This window comes from Colius striatus, chromosome 1, assembly GCF_028858725.1.
Source record: "Colius striatus isolate bColStr4 chromosome 1, bColStr4.1.hap1, whole genome shotgun sequence".
Classification (NCBI taxonomy): Eukaryota; Metazoa; Chordata; class Aves; order Coliiformes; family Coliidae; genus Colius; species Colius striatus.
The window spans coordinates 176,664,773-176,683,602 of NC_084759.1; the positions used below are offsets into that span (position 1 = coordinate 176,664,773).

Consider the following 18,830-nt stretch of genomic DNA (forward strand, 5'->3'; position numbering starts at 1 on the left):
GGCTTCAGCTCAGGGCAGTGGTAAACTTAAAGGACTAATCTACATTTACAGTTAACAGATTTATGAGTGGAAATAGGTATCAAAACATTTAAATGCATGGCTATGCATAATCATAAATCAGCACTCACATTTGACCTGCATACACACACATTTATTTCCTTATTCTGACTGAAAATCTGTCCCCAGCAGAACATGAATTTAAGTGCATCCACTTTTGCCCTGAGGCAAAAAACAATCCTCAGAGCACTCTTGGTTTCTCCATTCAGGAGGAGATACTGATGATGGAGTAAAGTGAATTTCATATGAATCTTCTAATTTCCAGAAGTCCTATTTTCCAGAACACAGGAGGAATCATGATGGCATGAGTGTACTTTCTAGCTCATGCTCCAAGTTTCACAGAAGCATCAGGTAAGAAACATCTCACATGGCTTTTTAATTTTTTTTTTTCAAAATATTATGCTCTTTTGTGGCTGCTGCTTCCTGCAGGACCTCTGATCCTCTCATTGCCTGGACACAGAAGCCTTAATAAAAATTGACCACAGAACGATTTCATCTGCACGTGCCTCGTGGTTGCCTGTTGATTTAGTGACATGAACTAACGTCCTGAACAAAAAAGTAAAAGGGTCATCTCAACACTTGGCAACTTCTTCCAAGTACTGGTCTTGATACTGCCCCAATCTGTCAGCACTACTATTTGCATGCACTAAAACTAGAGTCATCAGACACAGGTAGGCTAATACTATGGCTGTCATTCTGCCTTTTTCACTCTGAAAATGCTAATCCTGACATCATGGACTGTTGATGTGGTTTTCCAGGCTCCTGCAAGCTTTGTTGTTGTACTGAAGCAATTGCTTGTGCCTTTGCCTAAAAACGAGAACAATCAGAGCTGGAAAGTCTTTTAGGCAATTATGCTGATCTCCTTCACATATCTATGTCAACTAGCACTCCATCTGCCTCCAAATAAACCCCCTAAATTCTGAGAGCAAACTTCAGCCTACTCTTCCTTATATATGCAACAATAGTTACCTCAATCCACTGCTATTCCTTCTCAAAGTATGTCTACTTTTGCTGTTTGTAAAATGCACTCAGACACAAGAATATTGTGAGATCTCAGATATATAAGATTTTAAAAGTTGCAATTCCCCAGAGATATTTGCTCTCATAGCAGAAACCAATCACTTCCCATTTTGCTTTTGCTCAAGAGCTACTTTAGCACACAGACAGTCCAAAGGTCTCCACCCCTGGATAAGGATCTCTTGGCTAAATGGCACTACCTGCTTGTGCCCGATTTTCTTCTGCCTCTGTTATTGAAATGCAGTCACCTCTGACTCAATATGTAGGAGCAGACATCAATGATACTTTTTTTTGTTGTTCAGTTTTGTCTTTAGAACATTATTTGTTTGTTTGTTTGGTTTTTCCCACCTATTTTTTTACTTTTCTGCATCTTTGGCTCTCTTTAATATTGACTGCAAGTCCAACTAAGCATTTAGAAACTGATCAATTCCTACTCTATCTTAAAAGTCCTCATGGATATCTGGTTATGCCAGAATTTTAAATCTTTTGATCTCTTTCTGCCAACACTGACTGCTGCTGGCTCTGATCCTGTATCAACATCTACCAACAATTTGGACTCCTTTTAGGACAAGTTTTGCAGCAACAACAGAAGGATGCTTAAGTTGGCTATTTCCAGCCATTTGCTTAAAGTATGGTGCTGTACAGAATCCAATGAGCCTCCCAAGGAGTTCAACCATTCAAGACAATTGGCTCATACTTAAAGTATAAGATTCTTGTAAGTATCTTATCCTATCAGATCTACAGGCAGGTACAGGTCCATATTCCCAGTAGTGGCTATCATCTGTGATCCTCCTTTTTGTTTCTTACTAGCACATATCTGTAAGCAAATTCCAAGCTGATCAAAGCTTTCCAGGAAATCCTTTTTCTTGGAAAATGTTTTTGCTTACAGCACCTCAGTTGCTAGTCAGCTTATTTTCCTACTTCCAAATTTGTCTGAGTTCTTCACCTACAAATAATTTTTAGGAATTAATGAGGTGGTGCTCTAGTTATTTTTCTTTTTTTTTTCTTCATTTGCTTTCTGTAATCTACAGGTTTGGCTTTGAATCCATTTAAAAAATAAGTTTGGAGATCTGTGAGCCGCTTACCTGTATTCTTTTGGTATAACAGGAATGGTAACGTACAGTTTGGAAACTGGTCCATACTCCTGACACCAGGTAGATTTTTGGTGTGTGTGGTTATCTAAGGTTCACACCAGAAAGTTATTATGAAGAAAAAAAGAATGATGAAATCACAGAGCACAGATATAATACTCCTTCTACAGAAAGCACAGTCATAACAATAAAACTCTTTCCTCTAAACGCAGGAAATGGAGAATGCCCTCTGCTTCTTCCACCTAGCTGGCAGTGCAGAGGTTGGCACGAGCAGAGCTTCTGTCTCCGCTCTTCTTGCAGCATTCACCCTTAGACTTCGGATGGACAAAGCAAATTTTATAAGTTGTTGTCTTTTCAAATGCTTGAGCACTTCTTCTCTACCTGATGCTACTGCCACAGCACAGCAACTAGTGGAGCTGTGCTGGAAATTAGATCAGGCAGTTGGTCTAGGTTAAAAACAACCCTGCTAAAAATCTGTTTTTAAAAACAATTGGATTACCTCTCACATCTGTTTCACAAGTAACTTTGCATAACGGAGGGGCCAGAAAATGTCATGACAAGGGTGGGGCTGAATGGCCACAGCAGGGTATACCTAAGCCAGTACTGTTGTAGAGACCTTGACAGCATGGGACCATAGCTTCTGCTCCACTCAATGTCCTGGCTACCTTTCTCCTAGATTTGCAACAGAAGCTAGTAAATCCCTGTTGACTCTTTCAATTATGAGACTGACTGTTTTGGATGGAGATATGTATCTTTAGGGACAATGTTCTCAATTTTTTCATCTACCTAGTGACAGCAAGGGAGCTTAACAACATTCTATCAGGACCTGAAATAACAGATAATACAACCAATGAGCAACCTAAATCACAATATTATCATACAGGCTTAAATTTGGGGAATGTCTTTCATGTTTAGAGCTCTGATAGCTAAAGGCTCTGAGATGTTCTTGTTTTTCCTTCTAAAATTTCATATTTAGAAGAAAGTGTTCTTCTCAAAGGAAGCTAGACAGTTCCTTCCCTACCTACATCTCACATGAAACACTTTATTTCAGTCACTCGGTGAATTTGCCTTGGGCAACAGAACCACATCTGACAGAAAATTAAGGACTACGATTTTGTGATTAGTAGAGATTACAAGTAACTGAGATCCTGCCCAAGCATTTGCTGTTGTCACAATACTTATGCCAGTAATTCTTAGGGATTAATTATGCTCATAGAGAGGACCTGATTCCACCAGGTAGACTCTTTAAAAACTGTTAGTATTTTAACATGTCACTGTTACTCTGATTAAGTGGTAAAAAATATTTTTAGCTAACTGTTGTAAAAAAAATTATTTCTAGATGCTTACATTAGTAATTTATTTAAATATTACTATAAAACTAGTTTCTATCACATTTAAGGAAGGTTTACCATAAAAACCCACACTTGACAGAGAAATTTAATATGATATTACACATGAGGAGTCAAAACAAAACTTAAGGCTGAGACTCTTGTGCTGGAAGACATCACACCAAAACCCAACTGGGAAGAAATAATGATTTCACTGATCCCTAGCAATGATTTTTTGAGGAGTTCAAATAAAACTTTGCTTGCTCTGATTGAGATTCACAGAGTAGATGTTATTTGATTTTCAGCTTCCTAGGGGAAGAACTTCAGATTCCCCAGGCTGCTAGAAGAAAAGAACAATGGGTTGAACTTGCAATAGAGCATCTTAGCTGCTAAAGACATGATAAAAGAGAACACACTGCATATTTGCCAAAGCTTTTGCCATTCATTTCATTTCATTTCCAAATGTCAACCAGTTATATGAAACCTTTAAAAAGGTTTCATAAGGTAGAGCAAACAGAAGGATAGGATGTTTTAAATCTTGTATTAAAGATATTTAATTATTTATAATCACTCTTATTTAAAATACGGTAACTTGAACTTATGCAAAGACTCAGCACTGTTTAATAATAAAAAGAACCACCTGCTTCTTATGCCTGTCCCTACAAGTATTTTGTTACTAGATGACAATAGAAAACATGAAAAGTGAATGACCGGCCAACAAGAAAACTATTTAGATATGGAAACGGCAATCTAAAAAAATCAACATCACCAATCACACGTTATCATTTTGGGAAGCCTCACATAACGATTTTCCAGTGACTCAGGAAAAAATACACCCTTGTGACTGGCGACTACTATGCATTAACAGCAAAGGCAGACTTGTAGTAGAATTTCTTATAATTGCAATACTTATAATGTCAAATATCAAAGAACAAGTAATAGAAATGATATTAATTTTCAAAGTTGTAGCCTGGTCTTGCAAACACTCAGGCACATGTGCAAGAATCAGGAAGACTGATCCCTAAGGCTTGAGATTCAAGGCCAATTAATTCTTAAAATTAAGTGAAAAAAAAAAAGTGCAATTAAGCCTCCAGTTACAATTTTTAACTTTTGAAAGGTTTGTTTTAGAGTGTTACAATTGAAAAGAAAAGTATCTGAGTTATAGTCTCCACTGCAAAAAGAGGGAGCAGGTTTAATAAGCCTCCTGGATTTGTATGTAGGCAGTCACTGCAGAATTCTGCTTTCATGTTTCATGTGTGTAGCCTAACTCCAGTAAAGCCTATGACATTACACAGGTATAAAATAAAACAGTCTTTGGTACTGATTTTTTAAGAAGTATTCCTACTCTTATTTTTCTCAGAGGAGTCTGTTATCAGCTGTTCAAACACTGTATCTGTAACAACAGAAAGAAAGGCTGCAGTGTGCCTGTGATCTTACCTCATACTCAAAGTCCTCTGCTCTATCTGCATCAACAGGCAGGCTGGAAAGATACTCATTACCTTCATAAAATTCATGCTCCACTGGGTGAAGAGAATGGCAGCTATGTGGAACAAAACAGTACAATAACAGTAGATGAGACAATAGTTTTGGAGTTTTTAAAATTAATAAGTAATTAAAAACCACCCACTTCTCTGTAGTTTTCTCTACTCTGGAATCATACTCTCAATGGATTGACAGCCTGAAACAAACTGTACCATGAAGTAGTATGGGCTGTTCTCTTTTCAAAACCTCATAATCTTGCTGAGTTCTTTTTCTGGGTTCATCTTTTGTCAAATTTACATAGGGACGCTTCTTAAAAAGATCCATTTGGGGCCAAAGTACTTATTGTGACAATGTGGTATTCCTTATGCTTATAAAGGTGCCTAGGTCCAGATTCGTGTGCTATGTCATGGCTGGGGACAATTCACTGATTATCTGGTTACAGTGTCTTGAACAATCTACAACTCACACCATGCTCACAAATTGTTCAAGAATCTGCAAAAACCAACTTGCATTATCCTTTTCAGTTAAAGTGATAACAGGGTGGTGAAGGGCATTTGAGTAATCACACACTTAAAAATGTCAGTAAATTGCACTGTTAAGTGGGCATGGAGAGGCATTTACAACATGTCTCAGACCCCAAGGCTGGATTCTAATCACGTAGCACTTAGCGTGGCTCTATCTTGGAAGAGGTAGGAAACTTTTCACCATGCTGAGGGCATGGGAACTTCAATCACCTTAACATACAGTTTGGTAATAACCAGGAGCACCTCAAAAAATATGCACATATCATGTTACTAGCTGTGTCGCAGTAAGAGGTAGGCTCAACCCAACATTTGGCTGGCAAGTTCTCTCTGAGATAATCACCTATCCAGCTTTCCTGGAACTTCTAAAAAGGGAGCTACATCAAAGTCAAAAGTGGAATGTTCTCCATTAGTATCAATTCTGCAAGGATGCGTGGCATGCCAGGAAGCCAGTGGAGATGCTGTAGGGCTAGACTTTTTCAAGAGAAGGCTGCAAGCCTACTACTGCAATGTCTCAGTCCCTCGGGTAACTTGCAGAAGACAAACCATACCTGTCTGAAAGTAGAAAAGGGCAGATATCAGGAACTGGTGGTGTGCAGGGCCTTAGTTTGGCCAGAGTCATAATATGCTCGAAAGTGATGTCAGTCTGAGTGCTGGCATCCACAAGCCGAACATCCTGAGAGCTATCATGAGCTTTGCTAATTGGGGCTCGTCGTAAAACCTGAACTACAATTGGCTCCTTGGCATTGCGAAAAGCTTCCACGGCCTCTTCATGAGTGGCCTTAGAGAGGTCTTTCCCATTGACCTAGAGAAATACAGAAAAATATACCAAAGGTTACTCACAAAACAAAAAAACAGCATAAAATATGGGTGTAAGATATAGGGGGATGAATTATTTGTGTAGTACATCAAACCAAGTTGTCGTCTATTGAACCTAAGCTGAGAGGTGAAATAAATTATTTAGTCTTTGCTAGAAATTAGAAATGGTCTGAACACTTCCATAACTGTTCCAATGAAAGCTGAATATAGCAAAGAAACAACAGTATTTAAAAAGGACAATTAAAGTTATTTCTCTCATAAAATATGCCTCACATTTCATTTCACTTCACCTCATAAAAGACAAATAAAAATAAAATACAAATAAAAAAGGAGGAGGGCCTTTAATTTTCAGTTTCAGTATTTTCTGTGGCATACAACTGTTTTCAAGGATTTCTGGCACAGCATTGTTATTAATGCAGATGTCAACAAATATGTCTCTGATGTCTAAAAAGAAACAAGGCCAATATTCAATGTTTTCTCAGTTATCTGCTATGGCCATTATACAATCATTAAGACCAAAGACAAGAAGATTTGACTAGTAAATGCAGTTGCTGCTCTTTTAAGGAGAGAGAAATCTAAACAAAACAAACTGAAGAAATAATTTCCTATGAACTGTTGAATAATAAACCAGAGACAATTATGTTGCAAATGCTGCATAACTTGGCAAACCTAAAAGACTGTGGCAAGGTTTCTCTCTGCTACAGGCAAAGCAGTAAATTCTAGATGAGGCCTTAGGGTATCAAAAAAGGTAGGTGCAAGGCTGGGTAATGCTAAATTCACAGGAACTTGGGTGTTTAGGGCAAAATTCCCACTACTGTCAGGCCACTAAAAAATGTGAGGGCTAACTTGTCAATGGCAGCCTGTAGCTAAGCCCTTGGACACAGGGGCTGCACAATATCCTTACATGGAAAATACTCCTGCTGGTTTTAGAGCAATGGAACTGCTGTTGACTGTAGCACAGGATCTAAATATTGTGAGCTACTATTGAGATGGGATGATCCTGTGCTGGAGTGGAAAGGCGAAGTTTTCTAGTAAGGAATGTGAATATCTGAAGGATATCAAAGCATAACTAATATAATAAATCTATACACAAAAAAAAAAGCTCAAAATTCCCTGTACTGAATGCCTGTGATTTCCAGAAGTACCACATCACTGCAGCCTAGACTATGATCAAGTAATATGGACAGCAGCTAAGCTTGGTCACCTAAAGCATGTGTATGGTTTTTTTGAAGATTGAAGCAAAAAATGTTAATATTTTACATTAAGATTTGATCATTTAATCAAATTATAACTTTGTATACCTTGTGTTATGGTAATCTATGTTACATGGAAAAATATCAGTGGTATATAAGTTGAAGGGCCAGCCAAAGAACATTTTCTTATGTTATAAGAAAATGAAAAAAATCTCCCCAAGGAGCAAGCTTCTGCTACCCCTCTCCAATAACACAAGTTATACTGCCAGAGTGTTCAGACTCAGACCCGTCTAATAGAGGCAATTAGAGATAAAGCTTCAAGCCTGGGTCTTCTAGTCACTCTTCAGTTCCAGTCTCTGCTTCACTCTTGCTTCTAACTCAGATCCTATCAAGGACACAATTTCCTACAGATTCTGCAGTTTTTGTAATAAGAGTGTCTCACAGGCTCTCTGAGTACCTCTCATTTCTAAGGCCCTAGGAACAAAAAAATTACTTTCCTGTCTCCCAAAATCCTGTCAATACTTTTAAAAAGTTTTTGATAACTATATGGTGTTTCTCCTAAAAGCAAATGCTTGGGAAAAAATACCACAGAGCACTCTATGCATTTTTCCCATAGTCAAGTACAAAATACACAATCCTTCTGTATCCCGGATCCTTCTGTATCCCAGAAGAACTACATTGTTTTTGGCAAAGGCTGACCATTTTATCACAGATCTGCATCAGCAAAGCAAAAATATATTTGGATAGCAGACAAAAGATAGCTTTAGATAATTTTTTTGAAAACCACAGTTAGGTTTATTCACATCAGTCAACACTTACCCCTTATTCTGAGAAAACAGACATAAACTCACAACAACATCATTTACATGCAAATTTTATTTCTAAAGAATAATAATTTAAAATTACATGAGTGTGAAAAATCACAAAAGACACACATTTTCATTTATCCTGGGAACCTATGGCTGACCTCTATTTTCATTTAAATGCCTACTTAATTTAAAGACTTTAAAAACACTCCATCCTTTACGTAGGGGTTTTTTTTTAATGAAATCAAGCACTTTGGACACTCAATACTTGTTTAAATTATCACTTGAAGTTCATCAACACACTTTGTCAATCTGCATAAAGGTCATCTAATTTATGAATGCTGCCCTTCTCAGAAGAAAATCTATAGCTGAATTACTCTATGCTGGCAGCAGTCCTGCCCACTTGGGGCTTTGAAAGAGAGAATTTCCTTTAAAATCTAAACCCAGTCCTACAGATGGGAATGGTAGCTCTCTTCACATTGCTTCTTTCCCTGTCTCCTGCATTATCCCCCAACTTAACACTCACATATAGTTACCCTGGGAGCTGTAGACAGCTGAGCACTTATTTACAGCAAGCCACTTATAAGTTCTTAGTGGACGATTAAATAAATTCCTTGCCTCAGAAAGGTTACTTTCATTGGAATCCAGGGTACTATTTTAAGTGGATAGAGAAATCAGTCACTTTTAACAGTCAACACAAAGACATGGGAATACATTTGTTGTAGCAGATGGGCTAATTAATCCACAAGCAAGTTGTGAATGTTAAGTAAAGAATATATCTTTTCTCATGTAAACCATCCTCCTGTCCTGTTTGATTAAGCTTCTGTTTAATAAACACTCTCTCCTTGCTTTTGGACACACTGCAAAGCCTGGGACAGTTGTCAACATCTCCCCCAGAGCGACTGGTGGCCGCTGCCTGGATCCTGGCCATCCCCTTTGGATGCTTGTTCCAAATCCAGCCGCATGCAAAACTTCATCAGCATCAGAAAATAAACAAGCAAACGGGCTTTGTCTTTCAAGCACAAATCAACTGACACTGGCCAACTGCCACTTCTAATGTCAGCACCACTGTACATAGACTTATTCCCACTCACACAGAGGGGGACAGCAGAGACGGAAGGAAAGACAGGACTGAATAACAAAAAATTGAGTATAAAAAAATCTAGGTCAATGGTTGTTATGCTGCCCTCACGCTTTGAATTCTTAAAAGAAATGAAAACAATCAGTCCTTCGATGAAAACTGCTTCCAGGATTTAAGTGCCTGTGCGTGAGAAATGAAATAGCCTTCTCTTCTGAGCACTTCTGTGCTCTTGATAATTTCTTTTAACACTGGCCAGAATTTTTGAACCAAGAGGGCCAGAAATGTCAATATGCTTCCTGTAGTCTTTACTTCCTCCATTTTTTGAGATGAACAAAAAACAAAGAAGAAAGGAAAAAGAAGTAAAAAAGGAAAAAAAAAATGTGTGGTCAAGTGAATGCAATCATCACAAAAGGTGTCACATTAGCAGCTCATGAGATAACCTCCTATCCTCATCAAATACCTGGCATATGCAAGTTGAAATTTCAGATCAGCTCTGCTGAAGCAAAATCCTTGGAGAACCTCCATTTAATCAGTAAAGGAAAAGGAAAGAATATTCAGAGTGTTCTGCTAGACCAGAGATGTCCAGACATAAAGGTTTCCCAGCAAAATGACAGAGATGCTGTCTGACGTGACAATGGAGTTCACACAAGGCTCACTGTCCTAGAAGATTTCAACACCATGCAAAAGATGCCTTTCACCTGACAGGTGCTAAATTTGCTCTCATCATAGCAGTCTCTTAATTTCCAATCCCTTATCCTAAATGTATCCAGGCTACCACACTCTGAGTGAATCCTTGGAGGACAAACTGGCACAAAGGTTCAAAAACTGTGCCTTAGTTTGACCAGTCTTTCTTCAGGATAGAAATTTGAGTCCTCCCTAACTGCAAGCCACAGGTAAAAAAAAAAACAACAAAACCAACAAGAAAATACCACATTTCTTACACACTTACAGCTTTTAGCACATACAGATTCTAGAAACTTCCACCACTGAGGGCCACCAGCTGTGAGGCTCTCTGGGCAGGACAGCAGGGCACAGGATATGTGAACTACCAGTGACATATGTGCTGGAGAGGACACTGCAACTCCTCTTGTAACACAAACATGATAGCTCATCCACAGAAACAGCATTCAACATGCTGACCTTTTAGGTTACAGTTCCGTACTAAGCTGCATTTCTTCAGCAAGTTAATCTGAAAAATGGCAAATTCAGCCATTACCCAATACCACTATCTCAGTCGAGGCTCATGAAAGTTCAGTTAAAGGGACAACTTTTTATTAAAGTGGTTAATGACATTTTTTCCTCCTTAGCCAGATGAATTGGGACACTTGTTCCCATTTGATTCTTCGTTACCCTGAATGCAAAACCTCGACATCCCTCCTAAAAGCTACACAAGCTGCTGAGCACGCAGTCTCAGGCTGAACCACAGGCTTGTAGAGCCTGTAGAGCTAAAGTTTGTCCTGTTTGATAGTTTGTGTAGCTGGTTCAAAAATACTGAATAGATCCAGCGAATGCCCAGTTCTCCAGCCTTCTGTGCATCTTCCTATGTGTAACCAGCATCATTTCCATTTCTCAACATATAGCAAAAATCTACCATGTCTGAAGAACCTATGGCAAAGCCTTAATCTAAGCAGGACAACATAAAAGCTACAAAAAGTAGGAAAACATAGAAATACACCCATTTCCACTCTGTAAAGCTTCCTTCCAGAGGGAAATAGCCCAGTGACTTCTCAGCAATTTTGATTACCTAAACAGCAGCTGTCAGAAAAAAGCATCCTCCTTTCACTGACCTCAAGACGATGCCTCATTTTGTCAGAGTTGTTCACCACTATCAGCACATCTGTGGGCAGGTCTGACAGCTGCAACTGCTCTCTATGAATGACATGACACATCCCCAAAAGACCTCACCAAAGAGCTGGACGCCGCCTGGAAGTATTGTCTAACAAGCTATTCTACAGAATTCAAAAGGTTCTAAAACTGGATTGGAACAAGTACCCCGAGTATATGTACATTCTCATCACAACTGCAGTAAACTGCAGCAAACCAGTGAGCAAGATAACTAATACAGGAGTGCTTATGCAACTTTGGTTCTCCAACAAACTCCAGTTTGATATCTTTTTCTCCATGATTTTGCCTTTTCTACCCAGTCATCTCTAAATAAAACAAAACTACCCCGACAAGAAGCGTCTCTCAAAACCTTTTTTGTGACAGATCATGCTCCGCATTTTGAAAGAAAAGTCAATTCCATTGCAAGCAAAGAAATCACTGAAGATTTTCTAACTCTGACCTCTTGGAGAAGGTTTGGGGTTTTAAATCCCTAATTTATTGACTGCCTAATTGTATTTAAAGTAGATAATCTGAAAACTTGTGATGTCTGCCTTCACCAGCACCTCTTGGTACCAACATGAATGCTCAGTTAACCTGGATGTAACGAGGCTGGAGTGTATTTACTGTGTAAATTGCTTTTAATATTGACAAACAGTTTTAATCTGATGATATTAGGATCTGCCTGAAGGCAATAAAGACTAAACCAGCTGTGGCATGCATAAAATACGTTGAGTTACTTCTTGATATAATTAGACCGTCATTTATTACATTAATCATTGCGAACTTCCTCAATTTATGATTAGGACATTACATAAATCTCTCATGAGATCTACCACATACTGCTGTCCTTTGATGGTGGGGAAAAATACAATCAAAGGCCAGTGTGTGTGCTCAGAACAAATAATTTTTATCTCCAAGGCCCTGTACTGAATGCTATATTCTACTGAGAACTTCATGGCATCTTTGCTCTACCACAAGTTCACTCTCCAATTCGTCTTCCAGAGTGTGTGGCTTTTTCAGGGAAAAGGCACTTCAGAAGGTAGTTGCCATCAAAGTTTTAGGAGATCAAGTTAATGACATTCTTTAATCATTTGCAGTTCCCAGAGAATGATGGAAGAGGCTGAATGGCTGATTTCAGGACTCTGTAAATAGTGTGTAGTCACTTTTCTCCTTTTCAGGGAGTCATAATCTACATTTCACTCACGAAAACGTCTCTTTCACCTCTAAAAAAACCCTTCCATGAACTCAGCCATGGCTGACATCACCACATGAGTGTTACACTTATCACTGTCATAACAATTCATCGATGTACAGACGCCTGAAACTCCCTGTCTCCTCCGAACCGAGTAGTTTAAAAAGATAGATGGCTGCCTTCTGGCTAATTGTGGGAGTTCTTTCATTACTATGAAAAGACTTTTTATATCTCGAGTGACTTTATAAGCAGTGAATAATGAGACTTAAAGTCTTTGGAAAAGAGTCCACTGATCAAATGCTAGGATAACTTATGGGCACAGTGACCTTTTCCTCAGTAAGATACTCCAAACTGCTGCTGTTGGCACATTATTAAAATTCCCCATTTAAGGCATGCAGATAAGCACGAGGCAGATTTTATTTTTTATCTTTAAATTCAATTTAAGGTAGCACAGCAAGAGCTGGAACTCTCCCAGAGCTGAATCCCACAGAGCCCCTGTGCCAGCTTTCACACTGTAGAACAGAAGCAATGTTCAACCCAATGCTGGAGCGCTGAGCCTGTTCCCAGTCTTGACTTGAAACTGTGGGCAGTCCCCGGGTGTTGCCATGCATCTGGCCCAACCCGATGGCCTGCTGGGGCACCAATCCCATGAAGTCTGGAGTGCTCCCTAAAACATCTGCGCTTGCTTTTCTTTGGTGAAGGTACAACAGACTTGCTCTACTTTAAAACACATTCGTTACTATGTGTTTGTTTTAACGTTCATCTTGAAAGAATGGAAAAGGCTCCTCTTCTCTTGAAATCAAACTTGGAGAGTCCTTCTTATTATTTTTCCATTCTTATCTCATGCTGCCTCGAGACTAATTTGACACTGTTGTTCTTCATTGATTTTCATGGCTTTACTCCAGATGAAGCATATTGGCAATTTTTTTTGTGTGGGTTTTTTTTTTTTTTTGTGTAATGGTACTAGCAAAAATTCTTTCCAATTTTTTACAGGATTAAACATTTAAAAAATACTTTTGACAAGCTCTTGTGTATTTCGATTTGCTCAGCCATGGGAGGCTGACACAGTAATAGATTACACAGAAGTTTAACTGCATTTTGCCTGTGGAATATGGCATATGGGAACTTCGGTGATCTCTTTTTCAAAGAAGAAAATGGGAATTCAGAGGAGCCACTCGCTTGATAAAACAAAGCAAGCAGCAGAGTTTACCTGCCATTCAAAAGTTCATCTGATGCTTTTGTACCAGAAAGTTCCTAGTAGCTCTTAGAAAAACTTAGCAACAATTTTCATTTGAACATCAAAAGAGCGGGTAATGTTAACAGTGGCATGCTTGCACATGTTTAATTACATTCAGAGAACACCAAAGAAACTACATGTAGATACACAGAAAAGGGATCTTATTAAAAATATTTGTCTTTTCCTTCTGTGTTGCTTCTCTCTCTCCTACTGTGATCAACCTTTAAAGATTATGTAGTCAAGCAGGATTGTTCTTGTAGTGAGTGATGATTTACTGCACTGAAACAAATATATAAAGTTGTTTGTTTCTAAAGTTTAATTGTCACATTCCTTCTTAGCAAGAAAAATGGTAAGGGATGTGAATATTAGGACCAATTTAATTCTATCCTATTTATACAGCATCATAGCTGTGTACACATCTTCAGTAGTAAAATGTTGTGGCTCCTTCCTGGCTGAAAATCAATTACAGCTGCTATTTCTGTCCCAGTGTTTCTATGTTCTTCCTTCGTGAAGCATCTTGCTTCTTCCTCTCCCATACCTCTGCCTTCCTTCACCACTTCCTTCCTCTGTTTTCTTCCACTTGTCTCTTTAGCTTCCCTTTCTTATCTTTCTCTTGCTCCCTTGACTTCCTTTACCTTCTTGGGTTTGATCTCTGCAGCATCAGCAGCAGCTGCCACTCCTGCACGGCTTTTGTACATAACATCTGAAAAGGGAACCCTCTCCTTCATGAAGTCTGCATGTGAAGCCTCTCCATATCAGCCTCAAGAGAGAACGAAGTAGCTGTCTCATGTCTGTAATGGACTCTCAAAAAAATCAGCAAAGGGCAATTATTGAGAAAATTCACATATCACTTATTGGTTTCCTTTTCCCAGGCAATTCTGGGTGTATGGCAAGACTCTGTCAGAGCTGCTGTTCCAGCTCTTCAAGGCATGACAAGGCTGTTTAGGACCAAATGGCTGAAAAATATGGCTGGGAGCTTACACACAGCTGGTAGCCAAGGCTGTGCAGTTGATTGGCCACTGAACACGCTACATGAATCAGATTTGCACCACTGCCTTGCAATAGCACAAACATCACTGAAATCCAGGCAGATTTTGAAGAATCTCTATGTTAACTATTCAGAGAAAAACATGGCCTTTGAAAATGTGGGCTTTCAACTGCTGTGCACTGACATGAGGTGCAGGTTAGCACACAGAGTAGAAAACACCTTTTAACATCAGGAACAGAATAATTCTGTTCACAGCAACAGAGTTATCCTTTAATATGTAATGAGATTATTTGACAGGCTTTTGGTTGTCTTATGTAAAAGCAGCATGAACAATTTAATTAAAACACAGAAAAAATACTACAGCCCACATTTTATATTTCCTGTACTTATATATTTAGTAAAAATGCCTATGTGGAAGGACTATCTTTTTGTTTATACAGTATTAAGCACCACAGAGCTCCAAAGTAAGTAGGGTCTACTAGGTATTGCTACAGTAAAAATAATGATTATACATTTGTGCTGATAATTTAGACAATGAATGATAAAGGGAAATGAATTAAAATAGACATGCTTGGAAATAAAGTTTATGGCCCAGACAATGAAAATACTTTAAGCCTGGCACACTGTGGGATATCAAGACAAGGGTAATGTCATCTTCGTTTTGTCTCAGGAATAAAGTCCTTTTAAAAATGAGGTTTCCTTTTTACTAATATTTCATGATATTTCATAATAGAAATGGTAGATACTAGTGAAAGAAGAAATACTTATGTACATTTTTCAAATAATGTACTAAAAGAGCAGCGTTAGGTACATATAAATTCCTTCTGGCAATCTACAAATTATAAACAGAATAACAGAATCTCTAACGTTGGAAAATACCTTTAATATCATCAGGTCTGACCACTAACCCAGCACTGCCATGTCCACCAGGAAACCATGTCCCTAAGCACCTCATCTATATGTCTTCTGAATGCGTTCTAGGGTTGCTGAATCCACCACTTCCCTGGGGAGCCTGTTTCAATGCTTGATAGCTGTTTTGGTGATTTTTTTTTACTAATATCTACTACAAGTCAATGTAAGCTCTATATGGATTTATAAAAGAAAGATTAACAGCTGACTATCTAGAAATGCTTTTAATAATCTTTAAAACTAGCATAGTGTTTGTAAAAACAAAGTTCCTGAACAGATAAAGTCATTTCACCAAAAGAACAACACTGAAAGGTTACACTTCTCAACTAACTTAATTAAACCTCACAGACAGATTTAAGATGCCATATTTGCCATCTTACTATGACTTCTGCCTTGTGTTTATTTCTGCAACCTTCCTCAGTGGGAGGCAAGAAACTGTGGAATAACATAAAACTTCTGCACCAGGCACAAGCCTAGGAGAGGAGTGGCTGGAGAGCAGCCCTGCAGAAAGGAGTCTGGGCGTGGTGGTCAATGGCAGGCTCTATATAAGCCAGCAGCACGTCAGGCAGCCCAGAGGGCAAATCAAACAGAGTGTAAAGAGCTGGTCACAAGGAGTGATTATCTCTCTGTATTCAGCACTGACGGGGCCTCAGCTCGAGTACTGAGTCCACTTCTGGGCCCCAGAATTTAAGAGGGATGTGAAGATCCTTGAATGCATTCAGAGGAGGGCAACAAAGCTGGTGGAAGGGCTGGAAGGAATGTCCTATGAGGAGTGGCTAAGGCCTCTGGGTTTGTCTAGTTTAGAGAAAAGAAAGCTGAAGGGCAACCTCTTTGTTCTCTCCAGCTTCTTGAGGAGGGGAGGTAGGAGAGGGATTTGCTGATCTCTTCTCCCTAGTATCCAGTGACAGGACACACGGGAACAGTGCAAAGCTGCACCAGGAGGGGTTCAGACTGCACATTAGGAAGCATTTCTTCACTGAGAGGGTGGTCAAACACTTAAGCAGGCTTCCCAGGGAGATAGCTGGTGCCTCAAGCCCATCAGTATTCAAGAGGCATTTGGACAATGCCCTTAATAACTTTTAGTCGGCCTTGATGTGGTCAGGCAGTTGAACTTGATGATCTTTGTAGGTCCCTTCCAATTATAAATATAACATTCTGTTCTATTCTCCATTGCATTCTCACAGAAACCAAACATGACATAGCAGCATCACAGTTTGTAAAATTCTTATTCGTACTTCCAATAGTAGGCAGGCATGGTGGGGCAGCACAGGCTTGCAACCAGATGGATATATTGTAGCAGAATATGAATTTCAACCGAGTCCTTAATTCTAGATGTTCTTACAGCTCAGATGTACCTGGATTCAAGGGATTCTTCTCAGCTAACTTGTTGAAAACGTGATATGTTAGAAAGGCTCAGTTGGAGAAAAGAATATTTTTCCCCTCAAATTTAAAATCAAACAGGCTCCTGTTTCAAAATCCACATTATATAGGCCTTGAGAATAGCTTCATGTTACTCCTGACAGATATATTCTTTAAGAAAGTCAGGTTCCTTTAAACTTTCATGGTAAGCTGGCTTTACAAGCTGGTCAAGTAAAATGCCATAGTAAAAAGTTATTGGTGAAAAGAACCGCAGCTGAAAAGCAGAGACTTCCAATAAATTGAGAAATGTCTGAAGCCAGTTTAAAATGGCAGGGCAAAATTTAAACAAACCTTCTCCAGCCGAGCAGAGGCAGACAGGCATAAATCATTCCTGGCAATCAATTCTGCTATTTGAATTCGTCCTGACACTTGTTGGGCTCGGTCATTGACATAGAACCGTGGCAGAAAGGTCAGGCCACTGGGGAAATCTGGCTGGCTTCCACATACGAGAGCAAACCACCCGACTGCAGGTCTCCAACCCTTCTAACACCATTCTTTGTTCCAAACATAAACCATTTAGTCTGCTGTGTTTCAAGTCTGCTTCCAAGATTTCAAGATACAGAAAATTCTTTGTTTATTATTGGTACAAGAGATAGGAGATACCGAGATTTCAGCCAGGAATAGCACAGGTAGATTTGCAGGCAGACAATTTAAAAATAAATCTTTCAAGTTAATATTCATGGTTTTGTTTCTCACTGTGACTACTTTGCAGTTAATTATTGATATTCTGTTAGACAACAAGCAAAACATCTGAGAAAAGGGACTGCAGGTTTCAGATTCTGTGAAAATTCAATATTTACATATATAGGAAACAAATCTGCTCTTAATGAAGATTCTCAAGGAAGGAGGCTTTTGTGGGAAAGAACTTGCATACTGGCCTCGAGTGCTTTCTTTAATAGGAAATGGAAATACCATTACGCTCTGTTGTCAGTGCAGAAGACTCATAGTTAAGGTTGTCAGTGTTATCTTACACATATCCAGAATACACATTTTTTCCCTCACCTGCTCCTCCAAAGCTCACCCTCACCAAAACCCCCAAAACAGCAAGGTCAGGTACCCAGCCATGCAAACTCAATTTCTGGCTTCCCCCTGACGCCTGCCATAGTCAGTGGAAATGAGCTGCTGGCCAGCCATCATATTCAGTATGTTACACAGCACTGTTGAGCGAGAGAGGGATTACTTGGAGCAGCTTGTGATACTGTGATCTGAGAGAGCACAACGCTGTCCCTTCTGTCATCCTCATGTGTGATCAGCAGATGAGCTGCATCATGAGTATCGAAAGGGATTCAGTATCCTCATTTCACCCTGTGCTGCCTGGGCGGGAGGAGGCACAAAGCCTCTCAGAGGCCGTCAGGCAGGAGATGCATATGGTTTGTAGGGCAAGAAAAGAGCAAGAATGCCTGCAAATCCCACCGTGGTCCTAAGCATAGGTACACCATTTAATTTTTTTCCACTATCTTCTGCCTGCTGAACTACTTTGATAAACCTCCCTATTCATTCTGGCTACTACTTCTCTCAACACTGGAGTCTCTTGCCAGTTACGCCAGTATAACTACATCTGGGGGCAATGCTAAGAACCTGATCACTGAAACTCCCCCTTTCATTAAAATGTTAGTGTTATTTACCCTACAGGAAATGGCCTTTTCCCTCCATGCTGCTTGTGTTCCATTCAAATCCCCTCTCTTACCCTTTCACTCTTCAGGTGCTTTTCCCCTCCACTCAAAAGATGTACCTCTATAAATCCTTCTGGGAGGTTTTTAAACTTTTCTGCTTGATATGGATTGTATCTCCCCAAAAGTAAGAAAAAAGGGGCAGACTCTGGAAAAAACAACCACCCTCTACAAGTTGTATTTCATGCAGCTACCT

At 39.3% G+C, this 18,830-nt stretch overlaps 1 protein-coding gene across 3 annotated transcripts in view; it reads right to left on the reverse strand.

Annotated features, from left to right (window-relative positions):
- The window catches only part of PDZRN4 (PDZ domain containing ring finger 4), a 240,483-nt gene that overhangs the window by 34,500 nt on the left and 187,153 nt on the right, over nucleotides 1–18,830 (reverse strand). For all 3 annotated transcript variants that reach the window (XM_062020457.1, XM_062020472.1, XM_010197521.2), the window contains 2 exons: nucleotides 6,048–6,301; nucleotides 4,931–5,033 (listed from right to left, as the gene is read on the reverse strand). In XM_062020457.1, the coding sequence (XP_061876441.1) occupies nucleotides 4,931–5,033; nucleotides 6,048–6,301 (357 nt within the window). The remainder of the gene's footprint in view (nucleotides 1–4,930; nucleotides 5,034–6,047; nucleotides 6,302–18,830) is intronic.